A 24,782-nucleotide genomic window follows, 5' to 3' on the forward strand; every position below is an offset into this window, starting at 1 on the left:
ATCACATAATTCACAATAAAACATTAAAAAAAAGAGTAATCTGATACAATTTGGTGAACTTGACCTACACCTATGGAGGCAGTAACTCAAAAGAGGGAACAAATCTTTACAGCAAGGATCATTCCCACTCCCTCAATACACTGGGTAGGCAAGGATGGGCAACTTGGATATTAGCTACCCAAAATGGGGGGCTACAAAGGCAAGATGTGACTGGCTTACAAGCTTTCAAGAGGGAGCCTATATCCAGAGGGTGCAGAGGAAGGTAGAAACTCCACTGAGTAGTATACAATCTGTATGGGCAGGGCTGATGAAAGGAGATAGGGATAGGTCTTTTGTGATACAATAGTGAGTAATTGTTATCAGGACTGACTGTGAGGGTTTGAAATGTAAAGGTAGACTTTTTGTAGCAAAATGAGGGGAATGGTTGACTTTGCAGTCCAGGAGCGGAAGCCCTTGGGACCATCAAGGGAGAAGAATGGAGCGTAGAACCCTACCCAGAGAAACAGTGATGCCACAGATGGAGGCAGAGATAGTGATGTGGAGAGATAAGAGAGGCTGGGAACTCTAGACTCAGAGAGGGAGAGGGGCTGTGTGCTGATGACCAAGGGGCAGGCTTGCAGCGTATATCCTTTTGTTGGTTGATGATGCATGGAGGGGTTTGCAACCATGGCAATGTAACGATATATGATAGGATGAATGAATGTATCACATAATTCACTATAAAACAGTTTGAAAATAAAATAAACAAATGACGTATTTTCTGGCATGAAGATAAATACCAAAAAGTTATAGTTTAATATAGTTTTATTTCTGCCATAGCAAATATTAAAAATGTAGTTTCTTAAAACAACACAGATTTATCATTTTAACACTTTTGGTGAGCAGAAGTCCAACTGAGTCTCAGAACTAAAACCAACTTGTCAGTAGGCTGGATCCTTTGGAAATCTCTAGGGGGAGACTCGTAGCTCTTCCCAGTTTTCAAAGCTACCTTTCTTGACTCTTATCCCCTTCTTCAGTCTTCCATGTCAGCAGAGTTGTTAACTGCCCTCCAGCCGGCTCTAATTCATAATGACCCTATATAGGGTTTCCTGGGCTACAAATTTTTGTGGGAATTAGAAAGCCTAATTTTTCTCCCACTGAGCAAGTGGTGGGATTGAACCACTGATCATGTGGTTTGTGGTCCAGTGCTTATCCTGCAGAGTCAGTTGTGTGGTTTGTGGCAGTTATGTGCCATGGAGTCTGTTCTGACTCATAGCGATCCTGTACAGTTTCTGAGGCTGTAAAATCTTTACAGGAGCAGAAAACCTCATCTCTCCTGCAGAACACCTGGTAGTTTCAAACTGCTGTTCCTGAGGTTACAGTCCGATTCATAACCACTACCCTACCAGAGCTATGTAACATCTTAAAAACTCTTTCTGCTTCTGTTGTCACACTACCTTCTTGTCTTTTATTGTCAAATGCCCTTTGCCTTCTTCTTATAGGGACACTTGTGATTACACTTAGGGAAATTATCCTGGATTATCTCAAAATCCTTAATTACACCTATAGTCTTTTTGCCATTTTTCGTGTTACAGGTTCTGGGGATTAGGATGTGGCTATCTTTGGGGTTCATATTCAGCCTACCACATATATGAGAAAGCATCTAATGTTCATGGAATAATGTAATCAAATGATAATGGAATATTTGTCACAAAGTTCTTGAATCCCCTTTGTATAGTTAGAAAAATAGTTTCCCAGAAGTTTTGAAGTACCCATTAATAATTTAAATTTATCAACTCAATAATGAACTGGGAAATATACTATGCTTATTAAATAAATGTGAAGTGATTTACAAGAAGAGACTATACAGGTTGTCACAGTGCAAATTTCCTTGCTTGAAGAAAAATGCAGTTGGAAGATGTAATCAATCTATGATAACAGTATTTTTGTAGTAGAGAAGACAAAGACCTTCAAAATTTATTATTGGTGTAAGGGGAGTTAGCAACATGTTGTCAGCCCCTGTTGAGTTCAAAACATTGTATTGGACACAGTGAAAAGTGCAAAGGGAAATGGAAAAGATGAATTCACTCCTTAAAGAAGTTGAAATCTTATTGAGAAATGTGGCAAACACTTTCGGTAGAGAGAGCCCATGAACCTACAAAATAGTTTTCTACAAGTCTAGTCTGGCCAGCTCCTCCCCTATCCTTCTTCCAGGCTCCTCTAACTTTATTGCATCCTGATTTTGGTATTGGCCCCCCATTTCTGTATGTTTTGTGTGTATTTCCCTTGTGCTTAGCCAAATTAAGGAGAAAAAAAATGTATACTTCAGAATTTTAAATGAGACTAACACAATTGGGTTTTTAGATTCTTTACTATATCCTTCAATGTTTTTATCAGTATATTTTCTTGAGTTTAGTTAAAAAAAAAATACATTTTCTCCCTGGCTTGTTGTGTTTTATTGATTTCTATGAAGGTTTCTCAAATCAAATTATATTTATGTAGGTGAATTAATTCAGCTTTATTGGCTAAGAACTTAGTGACAGCACATTGTCATTTTGCAGTTATTAAAGGGACTGATTTTTCAGTTAGAGCAAATGAAAAATAAACTTGTTATTGTTATTATAGTGATATTTTAAAGGTGTGAAGTAATTACTGTCTACCAAAGTTACTAACGTACCCTTGCTGTGTAAAATTTTCTCAGAGAGTATCCTTGGCAAGCCAGAAGGTTTATTTAATTTAAACTACCAAATTACAAAAGTCAAATTAGATAAAATGTTATTCAAGTCTTTATTTAACAGGTGCACTGCTGTTGTAATTTTTTCCTTTGCTGTATTATGTAACTACACATTTTTTTCATATAATTATACAGTAAGTAGTACATTTCATTTTTAACACAACAAGTAATTCAAGCAGTCTAGTAGAAAGACTTTGGGCAGAGAGATTTAGTTTCACTGGCCTTTAAAGCAGTTCAATGACTATAGAAAAATTTCTCTTCATGTCTTCATCTATAAAATAAGAATTTACTGCTTAATTCCATACCTATTCCATGGGTCTTTCATAAATATAAGTAAGAATATCTTTGAAGTATTTTAAATTATTAGAAGGCTCCTAAATTTAGTAAAAGGGTTCAAAATATTTCTGATATTTGCTTGTGTTTGCTTACACAGTTTTTGCATTATGTTTCAGTACTATTATAATATATTAAATTATATTATAGTAATATAATGTAAACACTGTGTAAGCAAACACATGCAAGAATCAGAAATATTTGTCTACAGAGAAGGTACAATATTATATCTAAGAATCTGAATCTGAATATTTGTTTCTCCTTGTTTTTGTGGCACTGTTTTCTCCATCTCTATAGAGAGGAGCTCTCTAAGAAATAAATGTAAATTAGGTCTACTTTCTGATTCTCAGTTAGAGGTTCTTGTGTCTTCCCTCCAGACTGTGACTCCTTGAAAGAGGAGAATTGTGTTTCTTGCTTATCTCTGGACACTCAGTATATGAACAGGGACTTTACCATTTTCTAATAGGCACTCATTAAATATTAACTGAATAAATAAAGGAAATCCTTTAACAGCCTTTGCTATTCTTACTCTAAATTGTGTAACCACCAAAGACAAAATCATTTCAAATCTGTGTAGAGTGACTTTCCATTATGATTCCCTTCCAAAGAATATTCTATCCTAATTGTGGCAAATATGTGGCACCAATACTTCTATATTTAAGTGTACAACAGAAAGCGTTTCACAGATTTTGCTGTTAAGATATGCTCTTAGTATTCTCAACATATTCCCTAAGCAGTCACTCTCAGTCTTGAGGATATCTGAAATTTATATGCTATTTGTGGTTTTGTTAGAAATAAGATGAACTTAAAGCGATTGAAAGATGTCTTTAGCATTTTTTTTCTCCCTTTCCGTGATCAAAAAATTAAAAATCGTATGAAGAAATAAACAAATATACTTTAAATACAGAGCCCATGAAGCTACAGAGTATAGCCCGCCAGTTCCAACAGTGACCTCCATAAGAAAGCCTATGTTGAGTATTAAAGTGTTCTGTTAAGTATTGTCAAGTTGATTCCAACTCCTAGCAACGTTGTATATAGTTTCCGAGGCTTTAAGTCTTTGTAGGAACAGAATGCCTCATTTTTCTCCCCCATGGAGTGGTTGGTAGGCTTAACTGCCAGCTTATGATTCAAAGTCCATTTCCTATAATGTGGAAGCACAACTCCAGTTAGAACACTGAACGTATAACTAAGGGATCACAAATTTGTAGCTTCTACAGTTTGGCTTATTGCTATGATGATTTACCACAGGGTGGGAATCTTACAGAATATGTCCCCAAAGCTAGCCTCTTCCATTTCATATTGTTACTACAACTATGTCTGTGTAACCAGTATCAATATCAGGCAAGCATCACGTTCATGAGTAGTTTCCATAACAAAAAGAATACTTAAGCATAAAGGATGGAGAAAGGTAACTAAAACAGTGTATTTTCGAAAAAGTAAGAAAATGTCAAGTAGCAAAACTATATGAAGAAAATAAAGCCTTATTATGTTCTCTATATAGCAGTCCTGGTATAGTGTTATAGGATAAGCACTGGACTGCTAACCAGCTGCTCCTTGGAAACCTTATGTAGGGTTGGTATGAGTCAGAACCAACTCGATAGCATTTAGCAGAAATGTAGGAGAAGAAATTAGATTCATATAATTTATCAATCTCCTAGACAATGAAATTACAGACTTATCTTTGGAGGGAGCCTTGAGCTGAGATCCAGAGAAGTTACCCTGCCTCCTACATGGACACAGTTGCTGTTGTTGTTAAGTGCCATCGAGTTGGTTCCGACCCATAGCGACCCTGTTTAGTGTTTCCGAGGAGAAGCTGGTAAGTTTGAATTACTGACCTTGCAGTTCAAATGGCTTTGCAGTCTGGTGCACTAACCCACGGCACCACACAGTAGTTAGTGAGAAATCTGGATCTCAAATCCCTATGTGCCAATTCCTAGTGTAATGTCTTCATTGAATTAAATGAGGAACTTGGTTAAGATTGTTGAGAGGCTAAAGCCAGGTGGAAAAAAGGTAAGCAATTTGCCTTTTTAAATCTTTACTCTTGTGACAAAAACAAGGGAGTGGTTAATCTTACAGTACAGAAACAAAGGACCCTAGGACCATCAAAGGAGATGAGCACAAGCGGAATGAGAGACCTTAACCAGAGAAGCAGTGACACCAGAGATGGAGGTAGAGATGTGGACATGGAGAGAGAGAGCAGCTGAGGACTCTAGATTCATGGGAGGAGAGGGACTGAGAGCTGGTGGCCAGGAGGCAGATTTGCAAAATGTGACCTTTGGTGGTGTAAATTATTATATACGCCTGAGTGTTTTTAAAAAAAAGAAAGAAAGCTAAAGTGAATAGAGAAAAACACTGGTAACTGATGGTACATGGAGGGGATTATAATCATTGTAATGAAACAAGGTGTATGATTTGTTGAATGTAAAATTCATGATCTGCCCTGCAACCTTTTACACAATCCACAATAAAAACCTTATATTAAAAAAAAAAAATCCAAAAAACTGCACTCTTACTGTGGAATGTCAGAAAATGAAAGTAGGTAGGTTTAATAAAATTACATGTCGGTGCTTTTTAGTGACTACTATGTTGATGAAGGAGTCCTGGTGTGGTGCTGTGGCTTAATGTGATGGACTTCAAGGTCATTTTGAAATTCAGGGTCAGCAGTTCAAGCTCACCAGCTGCTCCTTGGAAACCCTATACAGGGTCACTGTGAGTCAGAACCGACTCCGCGGCACTTAACAACATTTATGAAGATTTAGTTTCTAACCAAGGATTAGGTGGAAGTTTTGTTGTTAAGTGCCGTCAAGTTGGTTTCGACTCACAGCAACCCTGCAAAAAAAATGAACGATACCAGGCCTCCGACTTCATTCTCTACTCTTTCTGGCTTCTATATTTCATTGCACTGGCCACACAAAACTCCAACAACATAGCTACAGTGATGGGGGTTATTAGGAAGTTAACACGTTACAACACAAGATTAGAAAATGCTCAGGGTGCAGTTGTTCCAGCCAGCTGCTCTTAAGATATCAGTTGTTGTTGTTTTTAAGTGCCCTTGAGTCGGTTCTGACCCATAGTGACCCTGTATAGGGTTTCTGAGGAGCAACTGGTGAGCTTGAACTGCCGACCTTGCAGTTCAAATGGCTTTGCAGTCTGGCACATTAACCCACAGTGCCAAACCAAAACTCCATATGTATATATATGTGTATGTATATATATATGATGAATGACTGTTCTTAAATGAAAATGGGTCTACAATTAGCTTTACTTTACAACCAAGGGACTTGTTCAAAAGAACGTTAAGGCCATTTGAATAAATTATCCATTTTTCTACATCCCTCCTATCATCTCTCAAGACCAAACCACCATTACCTGTCATCTGTATTTCTGCAATTCTCTATCTCATTTCATTCCATTTATTTCTAGTCCTTTTAAAAATCATCTACACTAAAGCTAATGTAGTCTGCTCAAATAATTCTAATCATGTCATTCTGTGCCAACATGTTTAAATGACCTGTCTGTATATTAAGTTCATATTCTGTATTTTAATTTATAGACAATTCTATAATATGCTTGAAAAGTTTCTCCTCATGATCTCTTCATGTTTGTAATTTTTCTAATTCATTCTGTGAAGTCTTAGTTAGCAAGCCCTGTACTTCAGTTCACTTAGGTGTAGTCCACTATTATGTCCTTTCTGAAATGCAAACTAATTTGATTCTTTTTTTGGCTTAAAATCCTCTAATACTGGAGAGATGTTATTACCTTTAAGTTAGATGGAAGAGACTGTAGGAGAGGTAGGCCTATGTGTGTGCATGTGCATGTATGAATGAGAGGGAGAGAGAATGGAGAGAGATCAGGGCTTTCATTTTTTAAACATGTTAGATTTTAAATGCCTATTAGATATTTGAGTGGAGATGTTAAACAAGCAACTGGATTGATGTACAAATCTGGAATTATAGGGGAGGTATGTGGCTCTGTGGGTTAATATGTTGGATGGCAAAGTTGTTTGAATTGCAAGATCGATGGTCAAAGCTCACTAGTCAGGCCTCTGAAACCCTATGCAGGCTTGCTATCAGCTAGAACTGGCTTGACGGCACTCAACACCACGTTCAGTATTTATATAATTTTTAAAATCATGAGACTAGATGTGATTACCAAGGTGCTATACAGGGTCGCTATGGGTCGGAACCGACTCGATGGCACATAACAACAACAACAAGTTGAGACAATTTATGAATTAAGTCTATAAACTGGAACCTGGGCCCTCCAACTTTAAGCAACGAGAAGAGTGAGGAGGAACTAGGATAAGCAATGGACTGTGAGCCACAAAATTGGCAGTTCAAACCCACCAGGCACTCCTCAGAATCCCTATACAGTTGAAACTGACTTGGCATCATTCAACAACAATGAGGCAAAAGAAAAAGTAATATAGAAGCCAAGCAATGAAAATGTTTCAAGGAACCTCAGCATTTGATCTAACAATTTGTTGGAAAATGCTCAACTTGTCAAATCCAGGAAATGGATCTGGCAACTTTTTCTAGAACAGGCACCTATGGTGTTAAATTTATGAACTATATAGTATTCTCCCTTGCCAAGTTGCCAAAGAACTCTGACATTTAACTTTGGCAGGTAAGAGTTCTTAAAAGAAGATGTAAATCTTAATTAGTTCTAAATGTTTCCATGCAATTAAATAATAAAGGGAGAAAAACACACAATGTTGTCTGTGATAAGACAATATCACTATGCTTATAAGGAAGGTCAGTTAGTACCAATATTATGCACAAAACACTAAAGTCAATTGCAAAAAAAAATGAACGAAATTGTTCCTCCCACAACACTCTCTAATCCACTGTGTTTAGTAATCCATTCAGTGGCCACACAGAGCTCAAACTATAATAAACTCAGGGTTTATTCGGGAAATTCACAGTTTACAATTCGTGGTAAAAAAATTCACAGTTGTTCCATTCAGCTGTTGATAAATGCTCATAGGACACACTGTGCCACCATAAGCCTCAGCCTGAAAGCACATGGCTTTAGGTCCATGGGTCAGCAAACCTAGCTCCCACACTAAAGCGCCTGGCAGGACCCCACTCTACAAGCCAAATTTCATGCCCAAAGTCACTTACCCTTACTTGCTATGTGGACTGAGATATACAATGCTCTTGTCTCATGCTGTTTCTTGGTTTTGCTGCTGCCACTCCTCAGTTGTCATGGCTTTCTGTCCTTGTATCAAGGAAGTTCAAAGCACAGGAATTGCAGGCCCCAAAGGATATACTTCCCTCCTAGTTCTTTTTCACTGATGGTAGTGAGAAGCCCTACTTCTGCTTCTGAGACCCTCCTTTTAAATGCATGCTCAAGTTTCAAGTTTTTGTAATTATAATTAACTCTGCTAACACCCACAACTAAATCATATCATCCTATCAGTATGTTCTCCTATATTCTCGTATTCAGACCCAGTGGGGCAGAAACGTTATTTAGTGGGATTTATAGACAACAGCTGGAGTCCTGGTGTGGCGCTGTTGGTTAATGCGCCGGACTGCAAAGCTGTTTGAACTGCAAGGTTGGCAGTTCAAGCTCACCAGCTGCTCCTTGGAAACTCTAAACAGGGTTGCTATGGGTCGGAACCGACTGGATGGCATTTCACAACAACAACATAGACAACAGCTAGAAGAAACATTAGCTAATTCACTACACACCAGTGATAATGAAATTGAAGAATTTTACTAACTTATTCAGTCTGAGATTGATCAAAATGCAATCAAGATATATTGATGACTACTGGTGATTGGAATGAGACAGTTGGGGGGAAAGATTGGTATTTGGAAGATATGGCCTTATTGATTGAAAGGATACTGGATATTGCATGACAGAATTTTATAAGTCCAGTGAATTATTCACTGCAAATATCTTTTTTTCAGCAACATAAAAGGTGTCTATATACATGGACCTCACCAAATGGAATACACAGGCATCAAACTGACTACTTTGTGGGAAGTAACAATAGAGAAGTTCAATATCATCACCCAAAACAAGACCAGGGGCAGACTGTGGTACAGACCATCAATTGCTCATACACAAGTTCATGCTGAAACTGAAGAAAATTAAAACAGTTTCTTGATAGCTAAAATCTGACCTTGAGAATACCCAATCAGAATTTAGAGACCAGTCAAGAACACATTTGAAGCATTAGACACTAATGACTGAAGAACAGAGGAGTTGTGGGATAACATCAAGAACATCATCCGTGGAAAAAGCAAACGGCCAGGAAGAACTTTGGTGAGTAACAACTCCTGGTGTGGTGCTGTGTGTTAATGGGCTGGACTGCATAGTTAGTTTGAACCACAAAGCTGGCAGTTCCAGCTCACCAGCTACTTCTTGGAAACCCCATACAGGATCACTTTGGGTCAGAACCGGCTCGGCGGCACTTAACAACAACAACTGGTATTGTAAGAGCTCACAAGTGCCCATCTGAGGTGCAACTATATTGTTTTTTCCTGTGTGTAAGAAAGACGAGTGATGGAAATTGAAGATACCTGGGACCAATTAGTTCACTAATTGATAATGGTACACCTGAATGAACATCAGTCTCTATGACACTGAGCCTAGAAGAACTAAAAGACATCTAGCTACCACTCCCAACAACACTGAAGGGATTCTATTAGAAGGTCTTGGATAAAGTGGGAGACAATGTGGAAAAATCTCAAAATTATTTAAAAAAAAGTGGGCTTACTGGTCAGAAAGAGATTAAATTAACCCGAGACTGTGACTCATGGCCACCCTTCAGGTCTAGAATGGAACTACCCTCCTGACCCAAGTTTCAACTAAGCAGTAGCTAGAGGGACAGCAACGCTAGTAAGGTACACTCACCAAGGAATGGTCAATAATTCAAGATAAAAAAAGATACCATTTACCTGAAGACAAAGTTCCAGAAGGAATGGGAAGGAGGGTGAAATGGAAATAAAAAACCATGGGGAGGAAGTGGGCTAACTATTGTTTTATGGAGGGGGTTACAATCATTGAGATGAAGCAAAGTATATGATTTTTTAAAAAAATATAAAACTGATGATCTGCTCTGTAAACCTTCATTCAATTCACAAGAAAAAGATTGAAAAAATAAATAAATGAAGGAAGAAAGAAGAGACCAACGTGGAAGTCAGAAGAGTCTCTGAACCTTGCTCTTGAACATAGTACAGTTACAGCAACTGGAAGATTTGAAGAAGTAAATTTGCTGAACAGAAATTTCCAAAGGGCAATTCCAGAAGACCCAGACAAGTATTATAATGAAGTATGAAAAGACCTGGAGTTAGAAATCTAAAAGGGAAGAATACACTCAGCATTTCTCAAATTGAAGGAAATGAAGAAAAATTTAATTCTCAGGTTGTAATATTGAAAATTTCTATGAACAAAATATTCAATGATGTATGAAGCATCAAACGGTAAAAGGAATATAGAGTCACTGCAGCAAAATAATTGTCTATGTTTACCGTTCAGAAGGTAGCATATGATCAACTGCCAATAACACTGAGTAAAGATGTCCCAGCTGTTCTGAAGGCACTGGCAGAAATCAAATTTCCAGCAATTGATGAAATACAAATTGAAATGTTTCAACATATTGATGAAGTGCTGGCAGTACTCTATATACCAAGAAATGTGGAAGGTAGTTACCTTGCCACCTATTGGAAGAGACCTATATTTGTACTCATTCCAAAGAGTATGTGGAATGTGGATATCATGGAACAATGTCATTAATATCACACACAAGTAAAATTTTGCTGAAGATAATTAAGAAAACTTTATAGCAGTACATCAGCAGGGAGCTGCTAGAATTTTAAGCGAGATACAGAAAAGGATGTAGAGTGAGGTATATCATTGCTGACATCAGATGGATCTTGTCTAAAAGCAAAGAATACCAGAAAGATGCTTATTGGGTTTTGCAGAATATGCAGTCATTAGACTATTTGAATCATAAAAAACTGTGGGTAACATGTGAAGAATGGGTATTATAAAACAATTGTGCTCATGAAGAATCTGTACATAGACAAAGAGGTAGTTGTTGAATAGAACAAGAGGATACTGAATGGTTTAAAATCAGGAAAGGTATGCTTCAGGGCTGTATTCTTTCACCATATTTATTCAATCTGTATGCTGTCCAAATAATTATATGAAGATGAACGTGGCATTAGGATTGGAGGAAGACTCAGTAACAACCTGGAACATGCAGATGACATGAGTTTACTTGCTGGAAGCCAAGAGAACTTAAAATACCATATGGACTGCACCCTCAATGTAAAGAAAACAACAATCCTCACAACTTGATCAATAAATAATATCATGATAAATGGAGAAAAGATAGAAGTTGTCAGAGACTTCATTTTGTTTCGATCCTTAATCAACACTCCCGGAAGCATTAGGCAAGAATTCAAAGATAAGCTACAAAAGACTTCTTTGATGTTTTAATGAGCAAAGATATAAGTAAATGAAGTCCCAAGCAAAGATATCAATTTGAAGAAGAATGTATGTTTTACACAAGCCATGCTAGGTTTTTTGTTGTTGTTAAGTGCCGTCTAGTCGGTTCTGACCCATAGTCACCCTTATAGGGTTTCTGAGCTTGAACTGCTGACCTTGCAGTTCAAACTGAGTTTGCAGTCCAGCTCATTAGCCCACAGCATGACCTCATACGCATGTGAAAGCTGGACAATGAATAAGGAAGATCAGACAAGAACTGATGCATTTGAACTGTGGTGCTGACAAAACATATTGAAAGTATCATTAACTGCCAGAAGAACAAATAAATCTGTCTTGGTCCTTGGAAATGAAGATGGCTAGACTTCTCTAATTCTTTGGACATGTTGTTAGAAAGGATCCGTTTCTGGAGAAAGACATCATGCTTGGTAAAGTGCAGGGTCATTGAAAAAGAAGTACTGTCAACAAGATGGATTAACACATTGGCAATAATGAATTTAAGCATAATTGTGAGAATGGCACAGTGTTACATTGAGCATAGGCTTGCTGTGAATTGGAACCAACTGTACAACACCTAACAGCAATAATCCTGTCTCATTAGCATGTAGAAGTCAAGGTTACAACACATCACAAACTATAAGATAATTATATCACAAAACAGAGAATATCCATACAATATTGGGAATTATATCTTAGCCAAGTTAACACTTGGCTAATATTTTGGGGGGACACACTCCAACCCATGATAGTGAGTATAAATATCCTGCTCATTTTTTAGGGTTTTTTTTGTTGTTGTTGTTGCTCTTTCTCTATAACAATCCTGGCACACAGCCAGCATGCAATAAATATTTTAGTGAACAAATGAAGACACTGTACTGAGTGTGTGTATATTTTATCTTCTCTCTTATATTAGATCCCCAAAATCTTAACAGATTGACTTAATCATGTTTCTCTTGTTTAGTCCTACAGATAACTTGATGACTAGTGGTGTTGACTGATGAAAATGGCTGTTGTTGTTGTTGCTATGTGCCGTGGAGTCAGTTCTGACTCATAGCGACCCTCCTGTACAGGGTTTCCAAGGCTATAAATCTTTACGGGATCAGAAAGCCTCATCTTTCTCCCGAGGGTGGTTAGCAGCCCGATTCATAACGACTACGCTACCAGAGCTCCTGAAAATGGCTGTATTTCCACCAAAATCAATGAAGCTCCCTAGGAGTAAAATCAATGACCCTTGCTCCAACATTTTGTAGTGGTCTTGATTTTAATTTTAATATGAATTTGTTAGTTATTTCACTTTGAACCTTCTGAACGGTATCCATTTTTCCTTACTATCCATTTACCATTTCTGTTTTACCAATCATATGGTATATGTTGCAAGTACAATATTATCTTATCCAATAAATGGTAAGCTTTTTAAGAATGGCGTTTATATCTTCAATGAATTTTTTCTCATTAGTGTTTGGGACTACATTTACTTAGAGAACGTACTTAGCCCAGAGGATGGCACAAAACAGATACTAAGTAAATATGTTGAATGACAAACCCAGTAGCTGCTTCTCAGAAACTCTATACAATGTTGCTATGAGATGGCACTAATGAGTTGGAGATACAGTGCCTGGATGCTTCAAGAACCAAAAGTACCTGGGATTTTATGCCTTCCCCTTGACCAAGAGCAACCAGTGATTGACAGGTGCAGGATTATGGAAGTCAAGCAATCCTTTGGGACAAACTGTCCAGTGTAATTTATACTCTAGAGGCCTCTGTGGGATCAGTCTGAGTTGAAGACTTCCCCTGAAATTTCATCCTTGCTTGACTTTTTTAAAGTTTTTATTTTAAATTGAGTGATAGTTTACATGGGAGAGCACCAGTTTTACACTCATCATTTCATTTCATTGCAATGATTACAATCCCCTCTGTGCATCATCATTCAATAGTATTTGCTTCTATTCCTAATGTTTTTGTTTGTTTGTTTGTTTGTTTGGGGGGATGTACAAAAAAAACCACTCAGGAATGTATAATAATTTAAACAACCAAAGAGCACATTCTGCAAGCCTGCCTCCTGGCCGCCAGCACTCATTCTTTCTTTTTCCATGAGTCTACAGTCCTCAGCTGCTCCCTCTCTCCATGTCCTCATCTCTGCCTCCATCTCTGGTGTCGCTCCTTCTCTGGATAGGATCCCATTTTCTGCTCATGCTCTTCTCCCTTGATAATACTCTGGTCTTCTGTTTCTGGACTGTAAAATTAACTACTCCTCCCTTTTTGTTATAGAACATCTACCTTTAGAGTTGTGACAGTTTCAATTAGTCATGATAACAACTGTTGTTGTTAAGTACTGTGGAGTCAGTTCCAACTCATAGTGACCCTGCACAGGGTTTCTGAGGATGTAAATCTTTATGGGAACAGAAAGCCTCATCTTTCTCCTACAGAACAGCTGGTAGTTTCTAACTGCTGACCTTAAGGTTAGCAGCCCAATTCATAACCACTATGCTACCAGAGCTCCTTTGTTGTTGTTGTTGTTAAGTGCCGTCGAGTCGGTTCCGACCCATAGCGACCCTGTACAGGGTTTCCGAGGGTGTAAATCTTTACGGGAGTAGAAAGCCTCATCTTTCTCCCGCGGAGCAGCTGGTAGTTTCGAACCGCTGACCTTAAGGTTCGCAGCCCGATTCGTAACCACTACGCTACCAGAGCTCCTTTACTCACTACTGAATCATACTTGCTTTACTTTTTACTTTTCCTTATGCTGCTTCCAACCCCTCCTTATTAAAGCACTCACAGACTCATACTTGCTTTACAGTCTGCCTTGTAGAAACTCCACTTAAGACAATGAATGTTTACAGAGCAGTTGATGTCAGGGACAGGGAAACAGAAGGGCTGCCTCTTTAAGAATGTCAAGAGTGTCAAGTTTCACTTGATGGACTCTCTTGACAGTTTTGGTTTTATAGGATTGCCACCTAAAACTGTAGGTGACTGAACAAATTTGATATTTGATTTAGTTGCTGGGTGAGAAGTAGCTTCACAATTTTAGTAAATAATTGTTATTGAATTTATTGCAGATAGCTTGACTGACTGGTAGAATTGATTGATGGGAAAGGCTTATGTTTCTTCTAGCCATTTTTGTTGTAAATATGTTATTTGGTAAATATTTTACTGGATTACAGCTCTTTCTAAGCTAAAGTCAAAATGCATTTTCCTGGACTTTCTACACTTTTTGATTACACACATCTCTGGGTTGCACAAATGGTATGCAGTCAGCTGCAAACCTAAGATTGGTGTTGGAACTCACACAGCATGTCTCTGGAAGAAAGATCTGGTGAACTGCTTTCATAAAGATTACAGCCAAGATAACCCTCTGGACCAGTAGTTCTACTCTAGAACATATGAGGCTACGAGGGGTTGAAAGCATCTCAATCATAACTTTTTTTTTTCTCTCCTTTTAACATGGACATTAAAGAGTTCATTGTGTAATCAAATGTTAGGATTCTCTGATTGAGTACAGCTTTCCTTTGTCTTCATGCTGAATATAGATGCCCATTTCCACATACTGACTAAAATATTTATGTTCATAGTAATTTAAAAAAGGAAAATAAAAAAACAAACCCCTCATACATAAAATGAGATTGAGAATACTGTGTTTTAGAATGGAAAAGCACTTTAGAAACCATCTGGTGGCCAACACCTTTATTTTATAAATGAGAAAATTTGAGCCCCAAACAAGTTAAGTAATTTGTTCAATATCACCCAGCTTCTTTAGTGGCAGAGTAGGACTACAATTCAACTCCCAGGCCACTGTGCTCTCGACTACTCACAAAACACATATTTCTTATTCACACAATTGATATGAGGATTAGGGACCACATCTGTGAAAAATAGATTTAGCCTTTGGAAAAAAAGATGCTGGATAGCTTTATGAAAGCTTTATGAAAACTAATCTCATTTTAACCTTTTCTGAACAATTGTTAGTTTTGTTCAGTTTTATGTTACTTGCCTTAGGAATTTTCTTGGCTAAGGACTAGATAATATATAACGCTTGATTTAAAAAATCAATATTAAGTATCCGGTTTGTGTTAGAAATATGAATTACTTCAGCTGGTTTTGAAGCTGGGAGCAGTTGCAGACAGCTTTCCAGAATGGAGATCCTGTATATACTTAAAAGAATTTTCTATCCCTAGTTTGCATATTGGGAATAAAGACAGTTGTTTCCAAAGAAAAGAAGGAAGCATAAATTAAATTTTTGCTCAGCTTTGTAATACTTTCAAAGCTTGCCTTTAACAAACCATGAATTTTCTCTCCTGTGGAGTCACCATATCCTGTGTACTTTCAGCATAGTCAGGGACCCATTATACTAATCCACCACACCTTCATATCTCTAGCTGCACATGTGAGTGATAACTTTGAATATTTATTTTGATGCAAGGTGTATAAATGTTCTGCATGTCATCTTGTCAAGTGAAGAAATGGTAACTTGCTCAACTTGGTTACTTCAATTGTTTAAGTTTTACTCTTTCAACTACAGAATGCTTTGCAACATGAACAAGAATATTGTTGAAATTTTGTCATACTTTAAGTACTTGTTGTAGATTTATATTTGCAGGAAAGATAAAGCTTGAGTACCAAAAGGCTAAAGTAACTTTTATGCATATTCTTAATTAGGTACGATTGTATGCAAGACCGGATGCTATCAGGCGAGGATCTGGGGACTATGCTCTCCATATAACAAAGAGGTTAATCGAATTTTATGAAGACTACTTTAAAGTGCCCTATTCTTTGCCAAAACTAGGTAAGAATTTTCTTGGTTATTTTATTGGAAGTGTTCTTTGAAAGTGGGATTTCTTGACTTCACATTTGGGAAGCATGAAAATTTCAAGGGTTGCATTTTTAGAGACAATGAGTGTGAAATAGAATTTCTCCTGAAGAGGTAAATGAAATTTAGTGCTTCTGGATAATTTTCACAAAGTGCTCATAGTGATTAAAGAAAGGAATTTTTAAGTTTAAGATTCTAACTGATACAATAGTTCAAACTTGTTGAAAATATACTGTCCATGAGGTTTTTGATACCTTCTCATTTACCCTTCACAAGTGCATGAAGGATAGGTACTGCTACTCCAGTTTTCATGTAAGAGAACTGAGATTCATGGAGTTATCTATTCATCCAGGCTGTCCTTAAGTGAAGGAGCTGTAATTTCAAACCACGTCTTTATGACTCCCAGAAGTCTTCAATACATTACAGTGAGAAAGTGCTCATTGATTCATTTCTCTTTCTTAATTATCACATGTTTGATCACAACGTGTTAGTTACCTCTTAGGTTATTTTGTTCAGTCGCATTTTGAATACATAGTTATACACTCAAAACTAGAGAAGGAGGACAGCAATATTAATGGAGATGATGCTCATGATGAATGCTCTTACATTTCTTCCTTTTACACATACATGCTCAATAATTGCTGGTTGAATGAATAAATGAATTAATATTATTGCCTTAATTCTAATGAGTGTGCTTTGGAAACATTATTTTTCTATGACTTTCCAAAAAGTTAGAAAATGTATATCCATTATAAATGCTAAAGTTATGTTTCCTTCTGAGGAAATCTATTTTGAAATACTACATCACAACAGTCCTTTGTTCCCCACCTCCCTCCTCTCTATCCTTTTTTCCTTCCCAAGAGCATTTTTGATCAGGATCCACATAAAAGATATTGCTCATTGGCAAGAATAAAGTGCTTTCTTGATCAAAGTGTTAGTGTTTGAACCGCAGGTTCTCCTCCTGGGAGAACTGGGCCTATTTCATTAAAGTACTTGCCTGCTGTGTAGCTTTACTTGCCTTACAATGAATGAGTAGTTCAGAAAGTAGATAAAATAGTTGATATTGTTATCAATAGGTGTGATACAAACTTTTCAAGAATGACGTTACATAATTCTGTGGTCATTTTGAAATACGTACGCTTAGAATCCATAGGCAAAATTTTATTTTAAATAGGTCCTATGTTTTGTTCTCTTTTCTTTGTTTCTTTTGCCCTCTATATCACGTTCCTCCTTAGACTGAAATCTCCCTGGTAGGCACCCAAGGCAGAAAGGCATACCTGACCTCATTTGCATAGGAGGTGACACTGTTCTCTATTCTAGGTAAAACAAACTGGAACTTCTCAGCTTGACCCTAATGTAAAATTCAGGAGTTGCAAGTTCAGCAAGAGAAATAAAATGTGGATCTTTCTTTGTCTCCTTCAGACCAGCAATTAGCAGAGGAACTCAATTTACAACTTCAGGGGGTTCCTTGTAACTGTCAGCTTGAAGCAAGAAGCATTTCTGTTCCTCTGTTTCACTCACAACTGAACCATGTAGTCTTCTTCTGTAGAAAAGAGCTTTGTTCACAGTTCCTATTACTTGTTAACCTGCCCTATGGTAACTACAATTGAATGATTTAATGAACCCCAACAGACACCTTTTTATGTGTGTTGGGGAGTTACCACAGTTCATATGCTTTGTTAAATTTCTTAAAGTCCTACATATTTTATGAGTCAATAGATATTTAGGAGTCCTGGTGTAGCACTGTAGGATAAGTACTACACCACAAGGTCAGCAGTTCAAATTCACCAGCCACTCCTTGGAAACCCTATACAGGGTAGCTATGTGTTGGAACACACTCAACAGCACTTAATAACAACAGCTATTTAGAGGTCCTGGTGAGGCATTGTAGGATAAATACTAGATGTTTAACCACAAGATCAGCAGTTCAGACCCACCAGCTGCTCCTCGGAAACACTATACAGGGTTGCTATGAGTCAGAAACAAGTTGAGGTCACTTAAGGACAATAATAGATATTTATGTCTTTATGTTAATAGATTTATAAGTACACTTCTTACATAAGCTCCTGCATTAAATCCCTTAATAACAGAAGCATTTTGAAAATGATTTAACTTCTGTTATACATTGTGAATTATATTTTTGAATTTTTTTTTTTTACAGGTATCAATTCAGTTTTTATTGGTGATCAATATAGTTGCATTCTTGATAAAGCTATGGCTATCTTGACCCTTTAGATCTCTCTAAGATGAATCCAAGTCCTATTCAACTCTTTCTTCTGTCCTTCATCCCTTGCTGTTTTCTTAATTCCCTCTCCTTCATTTATTTGTAGGTGTTTATTGAGTGCTTACTATGTTAGAGACACTTTTCTATGTGATGGGGGGATGTTGTTAAGTGCCTTTGAGTCAATTCCAACCCATAGCCACCCTGAACAGGGTTTCTGAGGCTGTAAATCTTTACGGGAGCAGAGAGCCCCATCTTTCTCCTGCAGAGCAGCTGATAGTTTCAAACTGCTGACCTTGAGATTCACAGCCAGATTCATAACCACTATGCTACCAGAGCTACTTGTGATGGGGGGATAATCGAGAATAAGTTAAAAAGGCAAATGTTATTTCTCTCCTAAGACTTGCATTATATTAAGTGGAGACATGTTAAAGCAACAAGTGAAATGTGTAACAAATCAGAGAGATAAGTGCTATTAAAAATAGGCTGTTGTAGGTGTGTGCCATTGTGTTGGTTCCAATTCATAGCAACCTCACATAGGGTTTCTGAGAACAGTGGGTAGGGTTGAACTACCAATTTTGTAGTTATCAATCCAGTGCAAAAAGATAAACAGAAAGAATATATTGTTGTTAAATGCTGCCAAGTCGTTCTGAATCATAGCAAACCTGTATAGGGGTCTGAGAAGCAGTAGATAGATTTGAACCATGAACCAAGTAGTTAGCAGTCCAGTGCTTATCTATAGCATGACAAGGTGGGGTGTTGTAAATGAGTCTGAAGGTTTTCAATGGACTATCACAGAAGTCTTTGTTGGGAAGGTGATTTTTAAGCAAAAAACTCAAATGAGTGGAAGAGTTAGTGCAATGTTTCAATAGTTTCAAACTGCTGATCTTTTGGTTCGCAGCCCGATTCATAACCACTATGCAACCAGAGTTCCATGTATGGTTGTTGTTGTTGTTGTTATGTGCCGTGGAGTCAGTTCCGACTCACAGCGACCCTATACAGGGTTTCCGAGGCTGTAAATCTTTACGGGATCAGAACACCTCTTCTTTCTCCCATGGAACAACTGGTAGTTTTAAACTGCTGACCCTGTGGTTCACAGCCCGATTCATAACCACTTCGCTACCAGAGCTCCTTAGGACTCAGTTAGAGAGATGCAAATCAAAACAATGAGATATCATCTCACACCAACAATAACAGAAAAAAATTTAAAAAAGTAGAGGACAATAAATGCTAGCAAGGATGTGGAGAGACCGGGATGCTCCTAGGTGCAGAGGAAGGTAGAATTTCCACTAGGTAGTATCCAATCTGTCTGGGCGGGGCTGATGAAAGGAGATAGGGATGGCACTCGTGTGGTACAATCATGAATATTTGCTATCAGGACTGACTGTGAGGGTTGAAAATGTTTTGTAGCAAAAGAAGGGGAGTGGCTGACTTTGCAGTCTAGGCATGGAGGTCCCTGGTACCATCAAGGACAAGAGTGGAGAGCAGGACCCTACCCAGAGAAGCCATGATGCCAGAGATGGAGGCAGAGACGATGACATGGAGAGATGGAGTGGCTGGGGAATTGAGATCCAGAGAGGGAGAGGGGCTGTGTGCTGACGACTGGGGGTGCGGGGGGAAGGCTTGCAGGGTATACCCTTTGGTTGGTTGATGATGCATGGAGGGGATTGTAACCATGGCAATGAAACAATATACGATAGGATGGATGTAAAGCTCATGGTCTCCCATGTAAACTATCACATAATTCACAATAAAACATTAAAAGAGAGAGAGAGAATGGGTGGTGGTAGAGTCTAGAAACAATGAGTATAAGCCAAGAGTCACCATTTCTGCAAATTTCCAGTGCAAGGCTTTTAGACTAGGAGGAGAGTGAGAAAGGCTTCTGTTTTAAAAACACACTTCTGGATGAGAATGGTTTCTGCTGAACTGAGAGCATCCTTACCTTATAGGCCTGTCTTTTTCCAAACCATGTCAAATGAAATGTGGAACTTGCCTCTTTCTCTTGTTGTTCTTCATAGGTGTCATCAAGTTGGTTCCAACCCATAGCAATCCGATGTCAAACAGAAGAAATTCCCAGCGGGCCCTGCACCATCCTCACAGTTGCTGCTATGTTTGAGCTCATTGTTGCTGCCACTGTACCAATCCATCTAAATGGGGTCTCTCTCTATTTCTCTGTCCTTCTATATTACCAATGTGATGTCCTTCTCCAAGGACTGGTCTCTCCTGATAATATATCCAAAGTATGCGAGACCAAGTTTCTTCATTCTGGTTTGTAAGGAGTATTCTGGTTGTACTCCTTCCAACACAAATTTGCTTATTTTTCTGGTGGTTCATGCTCCTTTTAATATTCTTCTCCAACACCTATCTCAAAGACATCAGTTCTTCTACAGTTTTTTTTTTTTTTTTTTTTAAGCCATTGTCCAACTTTCACATGCATATGAGTCTGCTGAAAATAACAAGATACTTTAGTCCTCAAACTGACATCTTTGCTCTTGAACACTTTAAAGAGGTTTTATGTGGGCATATTTGCCTAATGCAATACATTGTTTGATTTTTTTACTGCAAAATGAAGTCTTTGACAACTTCACTCTTTTCCATTTATCATGATGTTATTTATTGGCCCAAGGGTGAGGAATTTTGTTTTCTTTACATTGAGATGCAACCTGTTCCAAGGCTGTGGCCTTTGATCTTCATCAGTAAGTCCTCTTCAGTTTCAGTAAGCAAGGTTGTATCATGAGACTATCATAGATTGTTAATGAGTTGTCCTCCAATCCTGATGCCACATTCTTCTTCATGTAATCCTGTTTCTTGGGTTATTTGCTCAGCCTACAGATTGAATAAGTATGAAAGAGTACAAACTTGGCACACACCTTTCCTGATTTTCAACCAGTTATTGACCACCTCTTGGGCTATGAACAGGTTCCTCATGAGCACAATTAGGTGTTCTGGAATACTCATTCTCTGAAATGTTGTCCACAGCTTTCCTGATCTAAACATTTGAAAGCTTTTGTATGCTTCTTTCTATAAGAAAACCAAAATTTAAAACACATTAGAAAACAGTAAGCTTTTCGCTAGTTGACCTGGTTTTACCGAAGCACTGACTGAAGGGGTTGTGTGCAGGTGGGGATGTTATATTACCACAATATAACCTTAAAATATTTTTTAAAAATCATATTTATAAACCTTGAGATTAAAAACCTTTTCTTAAAAGTCATTTTGATGTCCTGTCATAAACTCTGAAATACCTTCTTTCTTTACTTTTTCTCCTTTCCAAAATTCTTTTCTATTTGTAGTAGTCAAGGCACTGCTTTCTCTATTTTGGCTTCTCCCTTGCTCATCTTTAAAGATTTGAATTTTCACACCAAATGGTCTATCAGGATAGTTTCTTTCCTAAGAGGAATTCTGATACTTGCTGTTGGGATTATAATTTGTTTCCCTTAATATACAAAGAGGAGTCTCAGTGGGGTGTTGTGTGTTAACATGCTGGACTGCATAATTGGTTTAAACCACAAGGTTGACACTTAACTACAACAATATACAAAGATACAACTTTAATGTTTTTAATCCAAAACAGATTGTAGATGTTAGCTGTATGAGAATTTGGTTAAATCTTTATTAAGTTAGGTATTAAATTATAGCTAGGTGGAGTCCTGGTATGTTACTGCAGGTTAATGTGCTGGACTGCAAGGTCGGTTTGCACTGCAAGGTTGTCAGTTCAAACTCACCAGTGACTCTTTGGAAACCCTATACAGGGTCACTGTGAGTCAGAACCAACTTGACAGCACTTGATAACAACAACAAAACTATATGAGGTTGACAGAAATTTTCTTTTTCTTGCTGTTAAATTGTAATTAGAGATGCACAATCTACTTGATAAAATACAGCAAGCCATTCTCTTTCTATTTGTTTTGTTTTTACGAGAACTCTCAGAAACATGGAGTGCTGCTTTAAAAGAATGTAGTAGAAATGGAAATAATTAAATGGACCCCTCTCCACTTATCTCAAACACATATTTTAACAGCAACAAATAATTATATCACTTTTACTATATGTGAGCCAATCCTAAAGGCTTAGTACATTCGAACCCACTTAGTCTTCGCCTTTGGAGGTAGTCCCTATTATTTTCTCATTTTCCAGATGAGAAAACCTAGGCATTTGGTGACTAAGGAAGGTGTCCAGATATAATAGTACACAGGAATAATTAGTGGGATCTGGAATTTCAAACTCAGACTGTCTGACTTCAGGGAATAACAGAAGTTTTTTTGTTAGGAATTTCTTAGCGATGTGACAAGTAAATTTGGAGAAAATTTGGAAATGTAAAAGGAGAAAAAAACCCCACATTTCTAAATATATTATAACTTGTAATTTCATCACCAAATGTATTTTCATCATGGATGTTTTGTAAATTAATTAGGTGACGGATAAAATGACTCAGAGTGGTAGGGAAATATTTTGTTATTCAACCTATTTAGATTTCATTAATTATGGCAGATAGCTTTCTATTTCCTTTTGCTGCTGCTCTATAATTTGCAAATCAGTAAGTCTCATAGAGTGTTTTGCTTGATTACTTCTTTTCAGGACTTCAAGAATTCATTACCCACCTGGCACAGTGCTGCCACTTTAGAGGTAAAACTGGTATTTTGTAACAAGAATTTCTGCCTTCAGGGAGATTGTGATTTTGTTAAGGGGGCAACGTGATATTTACAGTAGTAAATGAATTGAGAGATAGAATATAATTATGGAATACAATTAAGCACCAATATTTTATAGGATACAAATATAGTACTATGTTAGCTTAGGTCATATATTTTTATAGAACTCTTCATAATGTGATTTTTTCATATGAACTAAAAAATCAGTTATCATTAGTTTCAGTGGAAAATACTTTGATGTGTTTCTAACCCCCACATCATTGTTTGCTAAAGTGAAGAGGACTTGAAGTATTGATGCTGATCAAAGGCTACAGTTTTCAGTATGAATTACACCTCAATGTCAAAACAAAACAAAACAAAAAACCCCAGAAATCCTTAGAATTGGACCAATAAACAACATCAATCAAGAAAAGTTTGAGATGATGTGAAGAGATGTAGTGGCTGGGGACTCTGGACTCAGGGAGAGAGAGGGGCTGTGTGCTGGTGGCAGGGGTTCAGACTTGCAGGGTGTACCCTTTGGTTGTTGATGATGCATGGAAGGGATTGTAATCATTGCAATGAAATGAAATATGATAAGATGAATGTAAAGCTAATGTTCTCCCATGTAAACTATCACATAAAACACAAAAAATAAGAAAGAAAGAAAAGATTGAAATTGTCAAGAATTTCATTTAACTTGGATCCAGAATCAACACCCACCAAAGTAACAGTCAAGATGTTAAAGGATGTACTACACTGGGCAACTGTGCTTCTAAAGACCTCCTTAAAGTGTTACAGAGCAAAGACATCACTTTGAGGACTAACTATGGCATTTTCAGGTGTTTTACAGGCATTCAAAAGCTGGACAATGGATAAGGAAGCCTGGGAAGATTTGATGCATTTAAATTATGTTGTTGGCAAAAAATACTGAATGGACAGCCAGAAGAACCAACAGCTCTGTGTTGAAAGAAGTCCAGTCAGAATGTTCCTTAGAGGGAGAATGAAGAGACTATAAGCATTTTTGACTCTTGAGGTGGCGCTGTAGGATAAGTACTGGATTGTGAGCCACAAGGTTGGCAGATCAAGTTCTTAGAAACTCAGTATAGGGTCACTATAAGCCAGAACCGACTTGACAGCATTTAACAACATCAGGAGGAATCAGTGCCTAGAAAAATTACATCCTGATTGATAAACCTAGGGTCAGAGAAAAAGAGGAAGACCCTCAACGAGATGGATTGACATAGTGATGGCAACAATGGGCTCCAAAATATGAAAGATTGTGCAAATGGCATAGAACTGATAGAACTGGGTAATGCTTTGTTCTCCTGTACTGAGAGTCACTATTGGTTAGAACCTACTCAAAGATACCTGAAAACAACAAAAGGCCCACTCCCTTACGCTAAAACAAAACCAAATCCTATTAAAATGAGTAGAGTGACTTCAGTATTTAATAAGCATTTTTATACACTTTAGCAAGGAATTTTCCCTTGATCAATAATAAAATAGACATTTAGGTCTTTATGTTAAGGCATTTAGTAACTATTACATACTATACATTTCTAAGACTATACTAAAAAGCAAAATGTGTATGTTACTCAGTGTATATTAGATTTAACCATGAAT

At 37.5% G+C, this 24,782-nt stretch overlaps 1 protein-coding gene across 1 annotated transcript in view; it reads left to right on the top strand.

Annotated features, from left to right (window-relative positions):
• Window positions 1–24,782, top strand: part of TRHDE (thyrotropin-releasing hormone degrading enzyme) — a 798,400-nt gene that overhangs the window by 274,225 nt on the left and 499,393 nt on the right. Inside the window, exon 3 of the mRNA XM_006871614.1 lies at window positions 16,157–16,283. Coding sequence (XP_006871676.1) covers window positions 16,157–16,283 — 127 coding nt within the window. The remainder of the gene's footprint in view (window positions 1–16,156; window positions 16,284–24,782) is intronic.

This window comes from Chrysochloris asiatica, unplaced genomic scaffold, assembly GCF_000296735.1.
Source record: "Chrysochloris asiatica unplaced genomic scaffold, ChrAsi1.0 scaffold00170, whole genome shotgun sequence".
NCBI lineage: Eukaryota > Metazoa > Chordata > Mammalia > Afrosoricida > Chrysochloridae > Chrysochloris > Chrysochloris asiatica.